General features: G+C 38.8%; 1 protein-coding gene across 2 annotated transcripts in view; it reads left to right on the forward strand.

The window, feature by feature from the left end:
- CSMD1 (CUB and Sushi multiple domains 1) overlaps positions 1 to 15,877 on the forward strand; it is a 2,028,797-nt gene that overhangs the window by 1,769,206 nt on the left and 243,714 nt on the right. For both annotated transcript variants that reach the window (XM_027598604.2, XM_027598603.2), the window contains 3 exons: positions 3,603 to 3,790; positions 8,594 to 8,788; positions 15,512 to 15,628. In XM_027598604.2, the coding sequence (XP_027454405.2) occupies positions 3,603 to 3,790; positions 8,594 to 8,788; positions 15,512 to 15,628 (500 nt within the window). The remainder of the gene's footprint in view (positions 1 to 3,602; positions 3,791 to 8,593; positions 8,789 to 15,511; positions 15,629 to 15,877) is intronic.

Raw genomic sequence — 15,877 nt, forward strand, 5'->3', positions numbered from 1 at the left:
TTGAATGAAGCCGCTCGATCTCATTCTAATAGATACTACATCAGGCTGCAAGATGACCTAAATGGAAATATATTACTTTGCTGTTGAGCATTCTACTTATATTAAGACACACATGACATAGCAAGAATTACTTTTAAATACTATCTTGCATGCAATATGTTCCACATGAGAAGGCTTAATTTACAGAATATTCAAGAAAAGTAATAAAAACGTGATATAGATACACTTAGTATAATTTCTCATCAGTGTCTCCTATTTCTCCACATGCGTGATAATGAATTCATTCCCATCATACATCTTGCCTGATATTCTCAAAGGTAGCCCTTTGCATTTGTGATAATATCTTTATTATCATTGAGATATCATGACTTGATAGAATTTTGAAAATGGAAGTTCCCCCAAATGTGGTTGCTGTAAACTTTGAATTAATAGCCATTACTCTTTAAAAAATTATTAACTTACTCCTGCTAAACTCGATGATGAAGTTTCAAACATTGTGATTATCTTATAAATATAAATTCTATAGGACTATCATATTACCTGTATCTGATATATGATAATTGAATTTTTTTTCCAAATCCAAAGATCTCCACTTTTGCATTTTGATTTTTGAACTAAAGGAAGGGGTGTTTTAAAAAATAAGTGGTTCTATAGGCTGTGTCCTTTTGACTTCTTTCCAGGGTGAAGTGGTATAATCATATTTATTTGTCAATTGAACACGTTTCCTTTTCTGATGTTTATGTCACCATTCCAGGCCTGGTTGTGATTATTTTCTTTCACTTTCTCCTCCTGATGGGATCTGAATCAGTGTAATTTTAAATGTCTGTGATGCTAAATGTTAAGTAGTTTGATAAGCCATCATGTCTTGAATTTACTCAAGCTGCTATAAATTTACCTCGTGATGAATACTTAGTATGCCACTCAGCTATTACACAAAACCACTGAACATTTGCTGCTATATTTTTGGATATCTTTGTGGGTTTTGTGAATGCTAACTTCTTCCAGTGCTTTCCGTAAAAACCAGGAGACACCACTGGTACCAGGAGATTAAAAATGAATTAACAATTAAAAGCCTTTTAGAAAACACAGAGCCTTATAAGTAGGAGTTTCCTATCTTCCAGTGTGTCACAGTGACTAATTATCAAGGTTCCCAAAGTGCAATCCATGTGCTAAGACAGAAGGTGGTTTTATACAAGAAGAATTTTTTTTCCTACTTATTTTACATACCTCTCTGGAAAAACACTTGAAGTAGAAAATCTCCATGCTTTCTTCCACCTTTTAGATTCTTAAGTCATTAGCTGACCCAATTTCATGGAAAAATCAAACATCTGGGACTTTTAAGACACAGATAACATGTGTGTGCTTAGGTGGGAATGATCCTGAGACCTCACAAACCAGATCTACTTTGTAGGTGGAGGGGAGACCAGAAGCACTGGGTGGGGGACAAGGGTTTCACCTACCCCAGCAAAGCGGGGCAGCCATCGATGCGTGCTGCCCAGATGCACAGCTTCTAGAAGTTGAATAAAGTCAGGTGTGCTTCTATGGGGCTGGGGGTGGATGGCAGCCAGCCTTACTACCAGTAAAGACAAGGCATTACTTGACCCAGAACATTAGCTCCAAAGCTCATCCTGGCACTTGGGATGATTGGGGAGGGATGGCTCAGCACAGGCCCCTGTACACTGTGGGGCCTATGCTACTCACGCACTGGGACTCAATTTAAATTTGGTTTAAAAGCTGGGCCAGACTTTGGCCTATTATTGGGGTTCATGGATCATGCAGCTAGCATAAGTAGAATTAAGAATGGATTTTACGGGCGTCTGGGTGGCTCAGTCGTTAAGCGTCTGCCTTCGGCTCAGGTCATGATCCCAGGGTCCTGGGATCGAGCCCCACGTCGGGCTCCCTGCTCAGGGGGATCTGCTTCTCCCTCTGCCTCTGCTTGTGATCCTTTTCTCACTGTGTCTCTCTCTGTCAAATAAATAAATAAAATCTTAAAAGAAAATGGATGTTACAAATGGAACCATAATGAGTTACAAATTTCACTCCAGACTTTTACACATGGATTATGGTATATCCAGAGAGAGAGCGAGCAAGCAGTCAGAATGCTTTCCGTCTGTGACTTGATGTATTTCCAGTGCTCAAAAATAATCTATCACAGTAATTAGCCACACCAATTATTGGGGGTGCAGTGTGACCAGATTCTAATAACATTCTTTAAAGTATTCAAAAAAAGTTCTAATTAAATTCCACTTGGTTGACACCATTCCTGTTGGTGCCTTTATCCTTGCTAATGCCAATCTTTTACTCCTTGTTCATTTCTGATTTCAAGAATCTGTCAAATAAATAGACGAGGAGACCTTTAACAACTTCCTTTAATAAATATGTCCAGGGACCTCCCACGGGACCCAGTGTAGCCTTGACGTAAAGTGGGATGGCGTGATGCGGGGCTGGGTGAACCAGTGATGTTGGGTCCTCCACGGTGCCCCCTCTTTGTCACTTCCTCCAGAATGCTGTGGGCAATTTCTGGAGGGAGCTTGTGTTCATGCGTCATCACTTGAATCTCCAGAAAAACAAAACCGCGTAAACAAAGCCCATGTTTGTGATTACTAAGACTCCTGACTCCATCCCTATTATCCAAATACGCTGCCAACTAAAAGGAGAGGGAGTGGAAGTGCTCAGAATGAGTCCTTGCTAAGGAAACAAAGGCCCTGATTCAGAGATGGGGGAGAAGTGGAAGGCCAGTCAGGATGCATTACTTAAATACCTCTAATTTGTTGGTTTGTTCTGGTCTCACTGGGGTCTTACCCATCTGCAAGTTTAGTCTTTTATTGAAGTATGTACATTTTTGAAGCTCCCAGACTATCATTAGCCTTCTCATCAAAAATGGCAGAGACACTGAAAGCCAAATCCCACTTGAGAGCTTTGGGGATAACCGGGGTATTTAATACTAGGGAAGGAAGAGAGAGAGAGGAGTGGAGACAGAAGGAAGGGAATGGGAAAGAGAAAACTGAGATAAAGTCAGTGATGGAGAAACACGGGCTGCAGCAGGTGCCTACCCCAGTCTGCACCCTCACAGGGTGACTCCCATCAGCCGATTCACCCAAGCACGGAGAAGCAATTACATTTTTAAGAGTAAAAACAAAGTCAAAGGGAAAGAATTTTTTAAACAAAACTTTAATATAATACCAAAGATACATGTTTTTCAAACTAAAAATATTCACAGAGAAATCAAGTATCAGTGGGACTTCTTCCCTTTTGGGCCCATTTCTTTCAAACCATATTTCATTAGCAATTCCATGGGTGCAGGGAAGAGATACTGTGTCCACGTTATTAGGATTCATCTTCTTACTGATAACTTCAAAATCATACTATTTTCAATACAGTGGTCATTATGTAAAATATTAACAGTATTTACCATTAATAGTTGTTATACGCACTGCTATTTTGATATTTAAATTATCGTTACATTTAACTTCCACGTTCTAATTTTTAACGAGTGTTGCTTGGAAGCGAATGAACTCACTGTGTGATCTCAGCAACTTTCTGGTCTGGAAGATGAGAGATACATATTAGGTGCCTAACCTGATGAATTCTCTTTCCTTTAGTTTCAACATGGAGCCCAGCTATGATTTCCTACATATCTATGAAGGAGAGGACTCCAACAGACCGCTCCTTGGGAGTTTCCAGGGCTCTCAAGCCCCAGAAAGAATAGAGAGTAGTGGAAATAGTCTTTTTCTGGCATTTCGGAGTGATGCTTCTGTGGGCTTGTCGGGGTTCGCGATTGAATTTAAAGGTACTGTGATCAGTTTAATTTGTATCGAGATTTTTCCATTGTAAGCATTTATTTCTGACGTCTTGCATGTCTGTTTAATACATAAAATGCTCACATCCCTGTCATCCGTCTGGGGAAAGACATTTCGATTTTTCCAGTGGAGAAGAAAATCCAGAGACACATGTCTACCTTAGATGAAAGAAAAAAAAAATGAATAATTTCTTTTTCCCCGAATTTATGGCCATGTAAAAATAAATTGCGATTTGTGTACTGAAGGATTTGATGGCATATAAGAATTACTTTAAGATGTGTTTTAATATCTTCTAATTTATTTCATCAGAATGACTAAGTACATCAAAATAGCTTAGATTTAGCTCCATGTTTTTCCATGTGTAATATCTGTGGGCCTTCCCCTGCTCTGGCACCCATGGGTGCTGGTCTGATGAGGAGCCTAGGGCAGGCAGAGATTCCTTGTGTGGTCACCAGACAGGTGTCTCCCACTTCATTTTGGGATCCACCATCCCCGTTACCAAACATCCAGAGAAAACAGAGACAAACTCACAAACAAAAACCACCCTAAACTAAGAGTTTTGCTATAGGATCCATGAATATAATTACACGCTTTCCAAATCCATTTCTCGTGTGAACAAAGAAAATGCAAGGTACATGACTAAGAATTAGAGAATAGGACTTAGTGAAATATCAATGCACAGTAGTGAGTGCTTTGGAAAAAATAATGAAAATATGTATATTTAAACTTATGAGTTACTTATTACTAGTAATTAAATTGTCAAATAAAATGCAAAACACATTTCATTTCTATTAACTCTTCACTGGACTTGTATCTCTTTACATGGTTTTAAGTAGAAAATTAATGTATTTCCCTCTAAACACCAAAACCTACAAAACTGTCTAATTCTTCTTAGAATGTACAATAGAAAAAAAAATTAAGCAATTCAGCAATCAGCGGAGTTCTGGTGCTTTGGGGTTGGGATCTGTAATGTTTATGAATAATTGAAGACAGTACTTTTAAGCATTTACCATATCATCAGGTAGTTTCTCTATTAACAAGTACTCACAGAAATGCACTTCACCATGACAATGCCCATTCTATAATGAATTTAAAAAAGCATGACACTGCATCTAAATATAGGGATGTACATTTATCACTGCCTACTTGGACACCGTGTATCCTCCAGGGCATTCTAGAATAGATGATCAATGAGTGAGTGAATAAGAATGGAAGGAAAGACCTGCATCTTTTGTTTGGGTTCTCTGGTGACCAGACTAGCCATCTATCTGGTGGCTAGAGCTCTTAATGTTTGGAGAGCTCTCCAGTAGAGGCAGTGAACAAACAAAACTGGCGGAAGACAAGGGAAGGAGCAGTATCTTGCTCTGCCCCAGCACGCACCCCTGGAGGGTCAGAGATGCAGGGAGCAGAAACTACCCTACAGCATGATGAGTAGGAGCTGCGGGCAGCCTCACTGAGCCGCCATCTCTGGCCCCTGGCTGATTCCACCTGCACGCCCCCAGGGCAGGAATACTCAGGGGTGTCTCTTTAAGGACAACGGACACGAACTATGGCAAAACACCGCTCGTTATGAAGTCATTGAGTTAGAAAATGTGACAAACTGTAAGCAAAAACAGTATCTGTGATTTATGGTGGAACATCCTGAACTGACAGCTGGATGAATGAAACCAAAAGATTCCATGCAGTTCATTTGGAGAACTGAAGACCACACTTGCCCTCAGAAACCTAACTTAGTGACACCATGTGGATAATCATGTAAGTGGCATTAACCAGTCAACTAAACTAAAAGAGATTTATAACGAAACGTGATTGAAGAGGCTGAGAAGGCAATGGGCATGTGTGGTAGACCCCTTCTCTGTGGCTTGCTGCCTGGTTCTTGGTGTGGCTGACCGGGGTCCACTGTGTCTGTCCTCAGCAGATGTCCCTCCCCCCGAGCTAGAGCCTCAGGGTCACCCGTCGCCTGACGCTGGATCACCCTGTCTAGGTCATTCCCCTAACCTCCCACGTGGTGGGTGTTTTATCCTCTCACCCTGTCACAAGAGGGGTGAGGACAAGGCAATAAGATATTTAGAGAGAGAGAGAGAGAAATACCACATTCACATAACTTTTATTACAGCGTATTGTTATAATTGCTCTATTTTATTGTTAATTATTATTGCTCATCTCTTAGTGTGCCTGATTTATAAGTTAAACTGTCACAGGTGTATATATACAATACAATGTAGTATATGTGGGGTCTAGTGCTATCTGTAGTTTCAGGCATTCCTGGGGGTGTGGGAGGGTGTCCTGAATTGGGGGGCTGCCATGTGTGCAGGCAACACCTGAGACTAGAGCAGCGCTCCTGTCTGCTGGATGCTTCGTGCGCGCTGCTGGACAGTGGTAAACAATAGCCTCCTAAACAGCAGGAGCGACCCTTCAGGGCCCGCTGGTTTATTTATCCGCTCCTTCTCTGCTTAAACTAACTGTTCCGGGCTCTATATGGGATTTAGGCAGCTACAGAGAGTTAACATGTCACCTACCCTTCAGAACACCCAAATCGGCTTTCGATAAAGTGACTAGAACACTGGTCCCAACACAATCCACAGTTCTCAGGGACGGACTCCAATACCAGCCCAATAAAAGCCTGCAAGAAGGTTTTATATTATTTTACATATAATAATACATATTATTGTTTCTATGTCATCATAAGTTATATATTCATATAATATACATTTATTTATATATATGTCTGCATACATTTACATGCTTTGGTTATAATGCAGTATGTATATATATAAAACACATATATTACAATATAATAATATATAATAATGTGTTATAATGTGATACTATAATACATTATAACATAGTAGTAGAATATAATAATGTATATTATAATATATTGACATGTTCGATTAATTAATATATATTATGTATTATAATATATAATGATATAATAATATATTATAATCTATAATATTTTTAGCATATATTGCATTTTGGCCAAAGTATGGAAGTCAGTAAAACAGCATAATAGATTCTTATAATTAAGAATTAAGATTAAATCAGCAATTGCCAAAGATATCTCTGTTTGGCTGATGTTGACACATAGATTTTTATAAATATAATGGAAAATAAGGAATAGATAGTTAAACAGGTCTCTTTTTTTTCCTGCAAAACTTCCCACACTTTGTGCTTTTTTCCTCTTCTAAATGTCATCCATTCCTAAGAGAATATACAGTGTAAAGTTTTCAAAACTCATTTCATTATTCATCCTTCATGGCATACCTGCACAATCTCTCAGGATGTTCTTCTTCCACACACAAGTGTGTAGGATTAGTAATAAGCAGCACATAAACAATCAGTAAGAAAAGATTTAAATAGGGACCAATATTAATCCCAGCCCAAAACAGTTCAGTCTACCCCTTATAATTTTCGGAAATCTTTTATATGTGTGATCAGCACTGGATTTTCTACAATGAATGAAGAAACTGACATGTGTAAACTTTCTACAGGGGAAAAGATTGTCAAGCCGAAAGGAGAGAGCAAAAACATGTTATCCTTGAGCATGTATTCACATTAATGACCCCAATCTCTCTCTGTCTCACACACATACATACACAAGCCAAATTGTATTTTTATAACTTTCAGCTAAAAAATGATGAAAATCTCAGACAACTTCTATATTGATCACTTGAAGATCTATAAAAGTCAGTTCTCGAGCCTTCTGACATTACCAGGAACTTTGATGATGGCATGAAGAATGTTGACATGCACAAGCAAAAAGCAATTCAAATGATGAAATGATGTACAATGTAACTATAGATATATGTTTCCATTTAGAAATATTTTGGAAGGTCTACTGAATATAAAGACATTTAAAATATTAAGGTCACCAAAAGTTAACTGGAATTGACCATATAGCTACAAGTGTCAGAGGGAAAAAAGAAACAGACAGTTTTGTATTTATATTTGGGAAAAGACAGGCTTTTAGTGAAAGTTTTTTAACTCATCGAGCTCAAGCTTCAGATTCTCAACATTGACAACAGGCTGGTGACAATCCCCGCAGAGGCGTCATGAGGAGCAGAATTAAAGCGCGCAGTGCCCCCAGCTCAGTGCCTGGTATGGAACAGGCCTGGATTCATGTAGGCAGTTCTTGAAATTAGGTTGGGATGGCAGAGTGGTTATTACAGGACAGATGCAGTGCTTGAGGTTCATCCATCAGCACTTTCCCGGAAAGGTTCACCTGCTATTACCAGTATCAGAAAGCACGCTTAGCTTGCATGAACCAAACCAGTCTTCCTGAGAAATCGCATTCTCTCACGGCTTCCTAACACGTGCTGTGATTTCACGTCAATAGGCTTTAAGTCCAAAGGTCGAAAATGACCTCAACTCTTCCTAAGTCAATGTCTTTGGTTCAGCACTATAATCCAGAGAAGGGAGAAAAAGATGCACAAAAAAATAATGCTGTATTTGTTTAACCTAAATGACAGTAATTCAATAGCAATTCTTCACTAAAATACGGTTAAAAAAAGAAATATATTTTCATTAAATAGGAGTTTTTTCCTATTTTTCTATGATATTTAATTATTAACTGATAATTGTTAACTTGATAATCATTTTTATGACATATCATTATTAATATGAACTTGATAATTAACTAATAGCTTGGTCACTGGTCAATCTGTGAATACTTTTTGAGCCTTTCTTGTATGCCAGGCACCATTCTAGGCACTAAATAAAAAGAGTAAGCCACCAAACGAACAGAAGTTTGTTTCCTGCCCTCATGGAGCTGACATTTATTTCTTCCACAGAGAAGCCACGGGAAGCCTGTTTTGACCCTGGAAATATAATGAACGGGACAAGAATTGGCACAGACTTCAAGCTTGGCTCAACTGTCACTTACCAGTGTGACTCTGGCTATAAAATTGTGGACCCTTCGTCCATCACCTGTGTGATCGGAGCAGACGGAAAACCTGCCTGGAGCCGAGCCTTGCCTTCCTGCAACGGTACGCATGGATTCTGTGTTTCCCTTCAGTAATACTTTTGTTTCGGAATGCCCAATCTCATTTTAAAACGCCGTCACACTTCCCTGCTCTATTCCTCTAACCAGCGGTTGGGGTCGAATTCCGTACATGCTAATGTGGACCAAGAACTTCACATTCCTCCCTCATTTAATGGAACTAGTGTATTGGCCATTGTCATGGGCTTCTGGAAGGGCCGGTATTTTTCTCTCAGATAATTTGGCATTTTTAACTTCTGTGTTTGCATATTCTAGTCCCAAGGTACATAAGAGGTACTAATGCCAGTGTCTAGGGACACTCTCTCCCCGTCTCTGTCTTTCTGCGTCTCTAGGTCTCTCTGTGTCTCTCCTTCTCTGTCTCTATCTCTCTCCATATATATCTATTTATGTGTCATTTTCCCCCCAAAATATCAATCATTGTAATTCTTTATATGGGCATGAAATGAATAAAGCCACGTATTAAAAGGTCCGATCGGCCTTTGCAAAGAGGGCTGTGGTGAGAACAGCCTGGTGGCAGATGCCCTGGGCCGTGCTGTGACAGGAGGTGACATAGATTTCCGGGTCGCTGGCACACTCAGTGTGACTGTAGTCCGTGGTTTCATCAGAGTCTCCAGAGAAGACTCCTCCAGCTGTAGACGGATGACTGGTACCTTCTACTCTGAGAGGGACACACATTAAAAAGAAGATGGTAAAACCCCATGAGTTTGGCAGGAAAAAAAAGTGATTTCCAAGTTATTTTGGAGTGAACTCAAGGACCAGTTTAGTTAGATATATTGAACTTACCCAAAACTTTCCCCTCCCTCAGGACAGCTCACAATGATACTAATACCTTTGACCACATAGGTGGAATTTAAAAATTAGCACATAAAAATTAAAGCAAACAAAACAAACTGGCGTAATGCCCTTGGTTGTACTGCACCGTCTGTGTTTCTGCGTTTATGAACCTGAGGGCTTTTTGGCTAAGGAACCCTGCCTTGCCAGGATCCAGCACCAGTTTCTGGTCCACAGGAAGCACTGCATAGATGGTTCTAGAGGAAATGAATCAACCAGTGAATGGCTGAAAGTAATTTTTAATGGAAAAATCTCAAAAAAAAAAAAAATCTGCAGCCTGTTGAATCTTCCTAATCTTACACATTTTAGTAATAAAAATAAAAGTAGAATCCTTGATGCTTCTCTGATTTCAGCGGGTCTGGAAGAGCAGAGCGTGCTGAGAGGGAAAGTTAAGTGTGCTGTGGGCCTCATGCATGGTCTGTGTGTCCACGACGTTTTTCATTAGTGTCTGAACTTAACCGATAAGGTGTGAGTCACAGCATCATACTGTCTTCCACGGGGCATGAGAAAGAAGGCCATCCTAATATATTTACTTTGAAGTATGTGTCAGGTTCTGTGGGTTTTCCTCGTTGCAAATCTATGTTCCCCCCACAGCATTAGCACTATTTCGGCCCAGAGGAAAAGCCACAGACATGGAATCTAGTTCCAGACCAACTGTTAAGTCCCTGGGTGAAGTGGAAAAGTGGCCCAGTGCCTGTGGACCTCTGTGTCCTCTCTACAGGGACAATGGTAATATCCACCCAACACCCTCCACGGGGTTATCCCAATGGTCACATGGAAATTTAGCTATAAAAGATAGACTTAAAATCCACATATATGTATATATTAAAGTTCATAGGGACTTCATATAAATTCCATCTCATATTAAGTACATTTAAAATGCAAGTACCCTTTATAAAATATGAATAATGCCTTATATATAAAATAAAATGCCCAAGAACCTCATAGGTTTGAAAGGGCCTGAGAAATATCATTCATCTCAAATTCTTAAAAAGGAATCTAAAACTTCTGTTTCAATGTTTGCAGTTAATTTTTACATTTCAAAGTTTGAAAATCACCTGTTAAATATGTAAATTACTCTTTTTATATATATACATATATACAGACCTATAAATATAAAGGGAAATAAGCCTGTAAACCTATAATAAAAAAGTATATTACTTATTTATATTGTTAGTAATACATAAACATAAACATATAATATATATTAAGACATATTAAATACATATTAGGAAATATAATACATTAGGAAAAAGTAAATATATTAGGAAATAAAAATTAAACATATATTAAATGTAGATTAAATATATGTGTATCATGTATATGATACATGCACATATATATGTAAAATAATATGTATATATAAAAAGCAAATTTATAAGGGAATTTTGTAGATTTTTAGCTCTAGGCAACATAAGTTAGTTTTGAATTTTAAATCATGATCAGAAAGGTCAATTTATGAATCCATGCTTTCCATGTTTTTTTTTATTGTTTTTAAAGATTTTTATTTATTTATGTGACAGAGAGACACAGCGAGAGAGGGAACACAAGCAGGGGGAGTGGGAGAGGGAGAAGCAGGCCTCCCGCTGAGCAGGGAGCCCGATGCGGGGCTCGATCCCAGGACCCTGGGACCATGACCTGAGCCGAAGGCAGATGCTTAACCAACTGAGCCACCCAGGTGCCCCTCCTTGGATCTAATTAATGAAAAATGCTGAACAGCTACATATTTAAGTTATTTTGTGAGTTGCTTTGGGAGATTGAACAACATTAAAGTTGTGGGTCCTTCTAGCTAAGTTTACTAAAAACTAGAATAATAGGCATCTGGGAGGTGAACACAGTGGAGGGCACTGCAGGAGGGGAGGCTGAGGGGCTCCAGTTGGAACACATAGGAGGGGTAAGGTGTGAGCTCACGCCCCCGTCAGGGAGTGGGTCCTGTTAGTGGGGGCCCCGTGTCCCGTCCCTGTCCTGCAGGAGGGCCCCAGGGATGTGGGTGTGGAACCCAGCTAGCCGCCTTGTTCTGCTCTCACACTGACAGCCACCAGCCCCTTAGCTCCTGAAAGCCCTAGCGAGTGCACACCCACAGGCCATAGTCCAGGGGTCATGGGCTGCCCACAAGCTACCTGCCTGGGTCTTGAGGACCCTCATGGTTTGGGAAGGAGTTTCTCAGGGCGGGGCTAGAGTAGGGAGTCGGGGTTATCCATCTAGAGGCAGCCAAATCCTAGCTTCACCACCCACGGTTCAGAGGGTAAGAATACCTGCCTAACCAGTGCTGGGAAGATTTAATGGGATATGAATAAGGCTACCAAGCAAAGTAGATGCTCAATAAATAGAACATCTTGATTCTATATGTAAATTTTATTCTATATGTGAATTTTAATCTATATGTAAGTAGCACACATGATCATTTTCATATAACAAAGGGCAATGATCCCAGACTGTCGATCACATCCAGTCAGCATGTGACTATTGAGCATGTAATTGTAGTATCTCCAATGCATTTACACAGACTGAACTTCCCAGCAGATATACCACATAAGTAAACCACCTGTAAAGTCAGGCACAATTTCTATTTACCAGGCCTCAAAGTGCATAAAACATAAATTTTTATTTATGGTTTTTACATTTCAACAAAACTCAAAACCCAAATCATTAAACCAGAAATTACTTCCTGCCATAGTTTATTTTGGATCTGTCATGGAGAAAAGCACATTTTGTGCATGGCAATATCTGTGGATCATTCAGACGACCTATGAAATCAGGGGACTTCTACATTTTTAACATTTCGATAGTTCATATATTATGGAATGCGGTCAGTGCATTTTGGAGTAGTTTGTTTTAAATGTAGGATATGATTTTTTTTCTTGGTGATTCATCTGTTGGCTCCAGTTTTTCTTCACTGAAATTTACTATAAAGTCAGAACTGAAATGGGAACACCCTAGATCCCCTTTCATGGGGCAGGATGTTTGCTATGTTGTTTTTGGTTTACATTCAGTTTGATTGTATTTTGTTGCCTTTACATATGAGACATATATTTCAATTAACCAGATGGATGAGTAACATTTCTTGTGACCATCTGCCATGATGCTGTTGCAACTCTGTATTCATTTAGGAAATGATTTGTTTATTTTGTTATGTAAAAAATGTTATGTAAAAAATGATTTGTTTACGTCGATTTCCAAAGAGTAAGCACGTATCTATTTTTCTTTTATCACAGTAACATAAAATAATTTCTGTTATGGAAAAGCCCACGCCCATATATTTCTTACATCAACACAGTCATACAGACGAATAATTATTGAGAATGAAATGAAAATTCTCTACATATTTTTTATCAGTTTCACAAATGTTTAATTGTGTTTGAAATACAAAGTTTGGGTGTTTATCTTTAGTGTCTGAGGAAGAACTTGTAGGCATAACACAATTTATCAAGGCAGCAGTGGACCTAAAATGTCAGGTCAGTTTTCTTTCATTTTGTATTTTTGCTTTTTTAATGTCTTATGTTATCATAAAATAATATTCTTTCATCCTACCCTTGAACAAAATAAATCTTTGTAGTTATTCTTTCACAAATTCATTAGATGGTGTCCTTGATAAGACAGAAGTCTGTCTGATAATTTGGGCATCCAAATGTTACCCCAGCAATGATTTACTTGTATTTTTTATTTATAATTGTGGCTTAAAATTTGAACTGTATGAATTTTCTAAATGAAAAAAAAAGGATATTTGCACAGTTATCTGCTTGAATTTTATATGGCTGTAAGATGATAAATTTCCATTCTTTATTGGCACTTACTTTTTAAATTTTGAACTTTAAGCTTTTAAGGAAAAAAATAATCCTGAAATAACTCGATTACACTTATATGGATGAGGTGAAAAAATAAATAAGTGATGTATCTAAACTAGTAGAATGAGTCACCCAGCATTTCATGCAAAACTTGTGGCCTGGGAGTTTAACTTACTACCAGAAGTTAAAATAATTTTTTTCTATTTAGAATTGTAAAAACATCAATGGAAATGCACTGAAATGATAAAATTATTCCAAATTAAGGCATCAGCATGGAGACCACACTTAGTATAGTTAAAATCTATAAGCTGATCACAAATAGATCAAAGCTTTTGGATGCATAAGCTATTTTCCTTTGACGCTTAGAATAAGATGTAAGTTTCACATGCTATTTATTGTAAGATACAGCTTCAAAATCTCACAAAGCATGAATGAGGTGCTTTGAAGTTAGGGTCATTAAATTCCAAGGAGTTTGACGAATCTCCGAGAATGCCCATCAATTAAGACTTCACATGTGCTGATTAACATTCAAAAGATTCAATATATTATCTTTGATTTCTGCCTTCTTTTAGTGCTTGAAAATTCTCATATCAAGAAGTTGTAGAGGGGTGCCTGGGTGACTCAGTCATTAAGTGTCTGCCTTTGGCTCAGGTCATGATCTCAGGGTCCTGGGATCAAGCCCCGCATCGGGCTCCCTGCTCCATGGAAAGCCTGCTTCTCTCTCTCCCACTCCCCCTGCTTGTGTTCCCTCTCTCGCTGTGTCTCTCTCTGTCAAATAAATAAATAAAATCTTAAAAAAAAAAAAGAAGTTGTAGAACTACAGGCTTTCTCAAATGCTGAAAATGACTCTGACTTCAGGTCCGTGAGGGCATTGTGTTCAGGTGGTAGGTGGCCGCCCATTCAGTGGCTCCCATTCCTGGCATGCTCTGCTGACCTGGACCTTAAGTGAAATAAGAGGGACTGAAGTAAAGGCAGTTTAATTAAAACACTGGAAATCATGAGACTGGGATTCAATTGAATGTCTATTTTTTAAGATGCTTATAGCGAGTATTTTGAACTTCTTTGCTCCAATATTACTCAGCAAAAGCAATGTGCTAGTGAATAAAATCATCAGAAGGAAAATGAAGACACACACACACACACCCCCCAAGTTCTGCATGTGACACTCCATTGTTCTATCTGTTCTGACTTCTAGTTAGAATTAATTTGGTTTTATGGGTGCCTGGGTGGCTCAGTTGTTAAGCATCTGCCTTCGGCTCAGGTCGTGATCCCAGGGTCCTGGGATCAAGCCCCACATCAGGCTCCCTGCTCGGCGGGAAGCCTGCTTCTCCCTCTCCCACTCCCCCTGCTTGTGTTCCCTCTCTCACTATGTCTCTCTCTGTCAAATAAATAAAATCTTTAAAAAAAAAAGAATTAATTTGGTTTTAAACCAAACTTACAGGAAAAGACTCTGACACATTAGTAATTCTACCCGTTACTCTTGAACTAAATCTATGAGATGAAAAGTTAAAGCAACAACCAAATGCTAAAAGCAAACATTATTTTTTTAAGTGCCATAGTAACATAAAATCAGTAGAAAACTGAAATCATCTTTGTGGCTCTTAAATTAATCTGATGACCGATACCAACCAGAAAATTCAAGTGAGATTCAGTAATTCAGGAATTTGTCTATAGCGGCACGTGTGGTGATGAGCCCTGGGTGTCATACACAACTAATGAACCGTTAACACTATATCAAGAACTAATGATGTACTATATAGTGGCTAACTGAACATAAAAAAAAAAAAAAAAAAGATTTGTCTGTATCGAACCTGTTTGTTACAGCTGTTTTCATGATTATTTCAGGCTGAGAGAGGTCCTAAAATCATCTTAGGTTTTCCTCCTAAGCAGAGTTCTCTTTATTCAAACCTGGAAACTCTGTGTTTCTTTTTCCTTCACTTGGGATAGCAATGTTAAGTGGTTTTTCACGTTGCTACTTTGTTATGGTTTTGACCAACGGTGGCGAGCAGCTCAGCGCCTCCGTTTTCATCCTCAGTGGTCTGTCCCACGCGGGGAAAGCGCTGCCCATGACCTTTGCTTGATTCTACCTGCAGCTCCCTGCGGAGGCCAGTACACGGGATCTGAAGGGGTCGTTTTGTCACCCAACTACCCTCATAATTACACGGCCGGTCAGATATGCCTCTACTCCATAACAGTACCCAAGGAGTTTGGTAAGTTGGCTTTTAGTGTTGTATTCATCATATTTGTTTCATTGTTGATGTTTCTGTCATTTTATAAACAAATATTTCAGTTCTCAGTATAATAAAATCACATACAAGAAGATGATTTGTATTAAAGCAGCAGGTTTTCTAAAGGTATAGAGTATCCACTACAATTCTTTTATCAATGTGATATGAAATGCTTAAATGTTCTAAGATTGTGATCCAAAATAATCAGAGAGAATGTGTTTGACTTTGCTC

This window comes from Zalophus californianus, chromosome 2 (assembly GCF_009762305.2).
Source record: "Zalophus californianus isolate mZalCal1 chromosome 2, mZalCal1.pri.v2, whole genome shotgun sequence".
Taxonomy (NCBI): domain Eukaryota; kingdom Metazoa; phylum Chordata; class Mammalia; order Carnivora; family Otariidae; genus Zalophus; species Zalophus californianus.